This window comes from Aphanomyces invadans (assembly GCF_000520115.1).
Source record: "Aphanomyces invadans strain NJM9701 unplaced genomic scaffold supercont1.21, whole genome shotgun sequence".
NCBI classification, from domain to species: Eukaryota; Oomycota; class Saprolegniomycetes; order Saprolegniales; family Verrucalvaceae; genus Aphanomyces; species Aphanomyces invadans.
In genome coordinates this window covers 1,110,168-1,118,175 of record NW_008580166.1, presented here as the reverse complement: position 1 = coordinate 1,118,175, position 8,008 = coordinate 1,110,168, and the positions used below count along the sequence as shown (strand labels likewise).

The following is an 8,008-nucleotide window of genomic DNA, read 5'->3' as shown; positions in this document are numbered from 1 at the left end:
CTTTGACTTTCTTTGTTGCTCTAGATTTGCGAGGAGAGCGATTCCTTGGCTCATTCTTCGAGAGTTTTGCTGCATTTGTGATGGTGTGTGTGTTGGTGATGCAGCTCGGGTAGCTGGCTGGTCTGAATGGGTTCCTTGTAGACTTGTACGCCGTGGTTGTGTACTGGCTCGCCTGGTCATTGCGCCGCCACAGTTTAAATTCGAAATTGACTCCTTTGATTAGGATATAAGCGTGTGATTTCCGTGAGTATCGAGTTGTTGCTAAATGATCACCACCAAAGTTGTTCATCCAATTATTCGTTGTTGACGTACGCTCTGCCAAGTTGTTAGTACTCTGCATGTAGAATCATATCCATTCGAATTGATTTCATTTCCTTGAAAATCCATAGTCATATTCGTGGGGTATTAATTTTTTTCCGGAGGATTTTGACTTTTGTCAGGAGGTCTATTGTATTTAGAGTATTCTCAAGATCGCAAACCGAAGTCCTGAAGATAGCGAAATGGAGTTTCACGAAAATTTGATCGACTTGTCGTGACATCATTCTCCATCAACTTCACATCGAAAAAGCGTAAAAATCCCCCTCTCGTCCACGACAAAACGGAAATTGAATGAAATTTTTTCAGAATTTCAGATCGTTTGTGATCAAATTGGTGCATTGATTCCCAAAACCTGTTGGCGAAATTGTTGCAATTCGTCAACGACTGCCGTGGAAGGAGGCGGCGGGAGGAGCACAAGAAGGCGGAACACAGACAGTCTCTCCTACTTCATTACATGCATCCGTATCCCCGGGTCTAAGCAAACTGCAAGCTATCAAAATCCTTCAGGATGCTATGCAGTTGGTACGACAGCTTCATGGCAGTGGGTCGATCAGTGTCGTGGAAGTTGAGGCAGTCCTTGGCAAGCTGGTGGAGCTGGGACGGGATGTTGTCCGTGAACGTAGGCTGCAACGCGCCTTCGCTCACCATCATGGCGAGGCGGGCGTTCGAGAACCCGTTCTCCTTGGACTTGCCGAGCATTTCCGCATACGGCACTTGGAGTGTGTCGAGTTCGCTGAGGAGCACGCCAAAGCTGTAAATGTCGGCCTTCTCTGTGTACCGCCCGCCCGTGAGCACCTCGGGCGCGATCCATGCGACGGTCCCAATGTTGCTCGTCATGGTTTCTTCCAAGCTCGTGACGCGACTGATGCCAAAGTCGCTCAATTTCGCCTCCCACGTGTCGCTCAACAGGACATTCTTCGACTTGAGGTCGCGATGGATGACGGTGGGCTGGAACGAATGCAAGTACACGAGCGCGTCAATCACGTCGGCCGCGATCTTGGTCTTGGACGTGCCAAACGTGGGGTGCGGCACCCAGTGGAGGAGGCGTTGGGCGTCGGGCTTCTTGCGCTCCTTGCGGATGAGACCCGTGACGTCGCCGTTGGCCATAAACTCGGACAGGACTGCCAGATCCTGGAGCGTAGACCACGAAATCCCGACAAACTTGACGATCTTGGGGTGTTCGAGCCGCGCGCAGAGACGGATCTCGTTCATAAAGTCCTGAATCGCGTTCTGGTCCTTGGCCTTGGACGGAAGGAGCTGCTTCATCGCGACGTCGATTTTGTTGAATGTGGCATGGAACACGACGCCGTACCCGCCCTTGACGAGCAACGAAATGTTTTGAATCTCCTGTTGGGGAATGCGAAACTGCGCGAGCTCTGTGTCGAAGCGAATGTCGTTCTGCATCGTGACTTGGGTAAGCTGGTTCGTGCCGGTCGAGTGGGGCGACCCTCGACTGGATCCGCCGCGGGACCCGCCCGAGTTAATGTGGGACCCACCGGCAGACCGGTAGTCGGACTCGTACTTGGTGTTCTTCTTCTTCAAGAAAAAGTACGCAATCGCACCGAGGACAATGACACCGCCGATGGCGCTGATGATGATGTAACTCGTCGAGCTCGAACTCGGCGCGTCTGTCGGTACAGGGGTGTTGATCTTGGCGCAGATCGTACGAGGTTCCGTGATCGTGTCGCGGAGGGCCGTCGCGGAGTCCCACAATCCGCACGTTTCGACGAACAAGTCTGCTTCTTGTGAAAACTTGTTGCAGAACGTGCAATACGTGATGGTGTTTTTGGTCGCGACTTCAAAACAATTCTTCGAATAGAGCTGCATCGTCGTGACCTTTTGGCGGCATTCCGAGTCGCAAAACTTGGTTGGGAGCAACGTCGTTGAATTCGGACGGCAAACCGCGGCCATCGCTTGCGTCTCGTTGAGCATCTTGAGGCATGTCGGGGTCGCACAGAACAAATTCACGTCCGAGAGCATGCTGACGAGGGACCCCGTCGTGTTCTGGTCTTTTGTGCACACAAGCGTCTGGTTCTTCATCTTTAAGTCGAATGCTGTAGACACATTAGGTTCACACTTGGGCAAAATTGCCCCCGTTTGGGCCATTGCCGCCGCCGCTGCCGTCGCGGCCACGACCACCGCCTGGAACTGCATGGGAAAAAATGAAGAAAAAGTCGAAATTCCCCATCAGCCAATCACAGCACCTGCAGTAATGCGTTTCAAATGCTGTAGAAAACGTCTGCAACCCATGCTCGTCTCGTGCGACGTACCCTCTGGCGCAATACGTACGATCCCACACTGTCGGATCGGACAACGCACTCCAAGCAATAGGCGGCATACAGCAGTCTGTTCCCGCCACCAGTCAGCCGCAGGAAATGCCAGCTACGATTCTGGCCTTTCTCAAGTAGGACAGAGCTATCTCAATCAATGTAGAACAGTGTGTACTGCATATACTCACTGCAGTTGAATTGGACATAACGGACGCGTTCGAAACGAAGGAAAACCTCTGAAAATGCATACTGCCACCAGCGGCGGTCGCACGGTCGAAAGACACGAGCAGCTCGTGAGCACGGCCACCGGCTGCCGAGATCCGTTGCCGTGCTGCGCCTGGCGCGGATGGTGCAGGCCAGAGAGGACTGCGATGGTGCGTTTTGTGGCAAACAGGGAGAGGGCAGCCAGCGACGTGCGGATCCTGCAATCGATGTGTTGGCCAGATCGTGTCCAAATCGCCGCCGTCATACGTTTATGGCCGTGCCCGTGGCGCGACGGAGCGTTGTGCGGATGCATGGCCTTTTCATTTGGAGGAGGGGCAAGGAGCGGCGAGTGAGTGCAGTGCGGGGGGCACGGGATATCTTGACCAATACATGGCTCTGTTGGCTCGTGGGGTACATCGAGGGCGCCAGAAGCCTTGGCGTTGGCTTGCAGCAGCGTCGATGATGGCGGAGAGTGATGGAATCCATTCGGAGCCGGCTAGAGCTGTGGCGTTTGAGTACTCCAATGGCCATGGCACGGATTCCGGCGCCGAACGTGTCGAGCACGATGCTGCGAAGTGTCATCGCAAAGGCTTCAGCGCGACGTTCCACACATTGGCGCGGGTCAAGTCGTAGTAGTGGAGGCGCTGCCTTCGCTTGGACACGAGGTCGCCCGTCAGCGACAGCGCGTAGATGCGAAAGAGGCGGCGCTGGCAGAGCACGTTTAGGACGAGGAACAAGTACTGGTTAATGCCCACGACATACTGGTCGTTCACCACGACAAACCCAAGGAGCCACACGCCGGACGGAGACACAAACAGTTGCTTGGTGTGCATGTGCATGTAATCCTTGGTCGGCGCGACGAGCCCCACCTCGTCGGCCGCGATGCGCCCGACGCTTCGCTCGAACGCCGTGTTGTCGTTTCGATCGGCTTCGTTCAGCTCGTCGTACAACGTCGAGCGCCTCGTCCAGTGGGTCGTTTGGTAGCCGTGTCGGCGACAGTCCCACGGAGACGTCAAGAACGCCTTGAGCCGACGGCATGGATGTCTCGGACGACGCTTCGGTAGCACGGCAGGGGGCGACACCGCTCGCATGGCGTCGTATTTTTGGCGGTACACGAGCGCCGACCATGCCGCCGCCGCTACCACATACACCAACGAACATCCCACCGCGACCACGAGCCACGTGCACTCTGTCGCAATCAACAAGAAGTTCGTCTGGGAATTGTCATGCATCGCCCACAAATTCATCCCGCCGTTGCCGTCGATGATGTTGTCGTCAAAGTTTCGTGCGAGGAACGCGTTTGTGTCGTCGACGCCGATCCCGCACCAGTTGATCAAGTCCAACCGGCGGGCAAAGCACGCCATGTACACGACAACGACGACGGCGAGGTGGATGCGAACCCCGACCGCATCGGCGGCAATCGACGTGATTGCGAGGCACACCATGATGCCGTCGGCCCGCGTCATGTCCTCGAGAGCGAGTGTGCCCATGAGGCCCGTGCGGTAGTTGCCCTGGTTCATGCAAGACTGATGCGCGTACCACCACGATCCCATGATGCAGTCGAGGAAGAGCAAGCCTGCGCGGATCGTCGCGCGGCGCTGGATCGACGGGTACAGGTCCGGGAGCCACACCGTCCGGTCGCGGCGGTACATGTTGGCCATGACCAAGATCGCCACGATCGCATTCACCATCAAGTTGGACCCGATCCCGATCCCGAGGAAGCAGCGAAACCACCCCCATGAGTCTTTAAAGTAATACGAGTTGACGTACTCGACCGTGCCGGCGTACGCGATCGGGTCGGGAAACAGCGTCCAGTAATAGAAGTCGACGTTGGCTTGGATGTGCGGCGACTTGCGGTAGATGCCTTCGGTCCCCCCAAACGACACGCGGTCCCCCGTGCCCGTCATCCGCCCCGTCCAGTGTCCTGCCGACGGCACCAACGCGTCAAGCGTGACCAAGTGAAAGTCCCCCGCGTCGTACGGGAACGTCGACGACAGGGCCGCAAAGTACGTGGCGTCTTCCGACGACACGACGATCGGTCGTTCGTTCGTGTTGTCGGTGGTGGTGGCCGACAGCGCGGCCACGGGGACCGTTGTCCAAATGGCGACCGCGCCGGACGTCGACCGGTGCTGCCGATGAAGGTCCAAGCTCAGCGTCTGGATGAACAACGTGGTGAACGTCGCCAGGTGCTTGTCCAGCACGTGCGCTTTGAATGTCGACGTGTCGTTTTTGAGCCGGCCGTCGAACCCGCAGTCGACAACAATATATGACGTCGATCGATTCGATGGTGGCATGTCCGCCATGGCTTCGTCGAGCATCGCGCGCGCAAACGACTCGACGTACAGGTAGTCTGCGGCCGTGGGATGTGTGCACATGCGTGCGCGGATCTCGAGCGCATCCGTGGCGTTGTTGCGGTCGAGGTAGACCATGGCCGGGTTGCCGTCGGCAATGGCAGCCAGCGTCGTGGCGACGTCGTCTGGAAACTGCACCAGCGTCGACAGAAACTCGACGATGCTTGGACTCTTGTACGCAATGCTGACCTCGGCATCCATCGAGATCCCGACAAGCATCGCCCGCGTTTGCCGCGACCCCGTGACTTCGAAGTAGAGCACGACCATCGCGGCAACGCACGCCAGCAACCGCGACGCGTGAAGGTATGCCCTTCGAACCAAGCGCTTCGCCATGCGTTTTTGACGCCGTACGCGCCAAAGATAGACCACGGTGTACTGGCAGCGACCCGTTATGTGTGCATACAACGCGTCCCCATGCAACCGCTCAAGCGAGCGACTGTCGCGGCTCGTGCGGCGGACGACCTCCAAGAGAAAAACGCACGCACTGGCCATGGGATGCATCTCGCCCACCACGTGCAGCATGAGCTCTGGAATCGCACAGGGGCATGCTCCACGGCACCATGGCCATGACAGCACTTGCAGGCATCGACACGTGGCATCTGCTGCGACCTACATGGCGTCCACGATCGCCCCGATCCCGTGCGCGAATCCAACGCAAACACGATGACACATAGACACACTCGTTTACTCATCGCAGGCGCTTCAACGACACCCGCCAGACGTCGCGGCGGGGAATGTCAGCGGCCAGCAGCCGCGTCTTGCGTGCGCTCACGACGTCGCCGGTGAGGGCAAACCCGTACACTTTAAAGTACGTCTGGCCCACGAGCGCATTGAACGCGACCTTGATGTAGTGGTTGATGCCGACCACAAACTGGTTGTTGACGACAACAAATCCGAGGAGCCACACCCCCGATGGCGACACAAACACGTCGCTCCCATCGAGCTCGTAGTCGTTGGTGCATGCGACGAAGCCGTGGATGTTGGCCACGATGCTCCCCGCGCATCGTTCGACGTTGGCATTGTCGGTGTCTTGTTCATTGAGCTCGACATACAACGTCGACCGCAGCGACCAGTGGCTGCGGGGCACGACGGTGTCATGGCTCTTGACGCTGGTCTTGCCAACGTGGACGAAAAACCACTTGACGATCCAGCGGACGGGGTGCCACTGGAAGCGGAGCACCGATGGCATGGCTTGGCGCGACGTCGGTTTGCCCCGAGAGTCCCATGCGTGCACGAGCCCGACGTACGCGATGCTGGCGCCGCTCGCCACGATCAAGTACGTGCATTCGTTCGCGATGAGCCAAAAGTTGGACTCGTAGTTTTCGTGGTATGCCCACAAGTCCATGGCACCGTTGCCGGTGGGCAGGATGTTGTCAAAGTAGTTGTGCTTGATGAACGGCGTGACGCGCGCAACGCACAGCCCGATTTCTTGGATCAGCGACTGCCGGAAGGAGTAGCACAGCGCGTAGATCAAGACCACGGTCACAAGCGGCACGCGTACCCGCAGAGTGTGGGCCACCACGTACGTGGTGGCGAGCACAACCATGAGCCCGTCCGCCCGCGAGATTTCGTTGAAAGCAAGCGTGCCGCCCCACTTGTTGCGCACGCTTCCTTGGTTCACAGCCCACTGGTGGGGGTACCACCACCCATTGAGGACGCAGTCGACAAAGAGCAGCGACGCCCGGATCGACGCGCGGCTCTGGATCGACGGGTAAATGTCCGGGACCCACAACACGCCATCCATCGTCCACATGTTGCACATGACGAGGAATGCGACGGCCGTGTTGATGGCAATGTTGAACCCGATGCCGACCCCGAGGAAGCACCGGAACCAGCCCCAGCTATCCTTGAACACCTTCACGCCTTGGAATTGGATCGTCACGGCGAATGCAATCGGATCGGGCGGCAGGTCCCAGTAAAAGTAATTGAAGCTGGCTTGGATGTCGGGCGACCGGCGAAAGATGCCCGTCGTGCCAGCAAACACAAACGCTTCGTTCGTCGACACAATCGTGGCATGCCACTGCCCGTCCGGCGGCACGAGCGACTCGAGCTCGATCGGTTCAAATGGCGCCCACTCGTACGGGAACAAAAACCCCATCGCGACGTCATACCGTGCGGTCGCCGACGACGTCACGAGCCCGTCCACCACCTCCATCGACGCCACCGGCGTCGATGTAAACATGGCCACACCCCCAGACGTTCGCCGCTGCTTGGCGGGCCGATGGATGCTGAGCACTTGGAGCATCAATGTCGAAAACGATTCCACGTTGCTGTCAACGAGGAAGACCTTGACCACCGTCGTGTCATCGACTTGGCGCCCTTCATACGAACAATCGAAAACGACCCATAAGTCGGTCAAATTCCACAAAGGGAATTCGGCCAGGGCATACTTGAGCACGTTGTGCAGGTACGATGGCTTGTACAGGTAGTCAATGTCGGACGGGGTGCGGCATCCCGACGAAGCCACCGTGATGGGGCTCGTCGGTCCAAAGCACGTCCCAGATGACAACGCGTCGGGTGTGTCGAGATACCCGACAAACGACTTGTTGCTGGGGCTGCCCCCGAGAGCTTCGAACGTCGACCGGACGAGGCTGGGATTCGATACCACGACGGGCAGGAAAGCGCTGATGAGGGGGCTCAAGTACGCAATCGTTTGAGTTGGCGGCGTCGACACGCCTCCCAGCAGACGCTTGCTCGACTCCGAACCAGTGTACTCGTACAGAAAGACCATGCCCGCCGCGATGCACGCGAGCACGCGGCTCACGAGGAGCTTGACCTTCCTCACCCTCCGGCGCACCGACAACATGAACAACGTGTGGCCGAAATGGGAGCATGGTTGGGCCGACATGTGCCCGATTTAGATGG

At 57.8% G+C, this 8,008-nt stretch overlaps 3 protein-coding genes across 3 annotated transcripts; 1 reads left to right on the top strand and 2 right to left on the bottom strand.

Moving 5' to 3' along the window:
- Positions 1 to 739: 739 nt before the first annotated feature.
- Positions 740 to 2,482, bottom strand: H310_09542 (TKL protein kinase). Its single transcript, XM_008875638.1, has one exon. It carries the CDS (start codon positions 2,470 to 2,472, stop codon positions 793 to 795), a length of 1,680 nt encoding a protein of 559 aa, XP_008873860.1. The 5' UTR covers positions 2,473 to 2,482; the 3' UTR covers positions 740 to 792.
- Positions 2,483 to 2,760: 278 nt separating this feature from the next.
- On the top strand, positions 2,761 to 5,499 carry H310_09541 (hypothetical protein). The gene has a single exon (XM_008875637.1). The coding sequence runs from the start codon at positions 4,019 to 4,021 to the stop codon at positions 4,532 to 4,534; it is 516 nt and encodes a 171-aa protein (XP_008873859.1). The 5' UTR covers positions 2,761 to 4,018; the 3' UTR covers positions 4,535 to 5,499.
- A 332-nt stretch (positions 5,500 to 5,831) lies between these two features.
- H310_09540 (hypothetical protein) lies at positions 5,832 to 7,991 on the bottom strand (the record flags this gene model as incomplete). Its single annotated transcript, XM_008875636.1, has 1 exon — positions 5,832 to 7,991. The coding sequence occupies one exon, from the start codon at positions 7,989 to 7,991 to the stop codon at positions 5,832 to 5,834; it is 2,160 nt and encodes a 719-aa protein (XP_008873858.1).
- Between the last annotated feature and the right edge of the window lie 17 nt (positions 7,992 to 8,008).

Excerpts from the sequence above, each read along its gene's own strand:
- H310_09542 (XM_008875638.1), bottom strand. The coding sequence starts at position 2,472 with ATGCAGTTCCAGGCGGTGGTCGTGGCCGCGACGGCAGCGGCGGCGGCA.
- H310_09541 (XM_008875637.1), top strand. The coding sequence starts at position 4,019 with ATGCATCGCCCACAAATTCATCCCGCCGTTGCCGTCGATGATGTTGTC.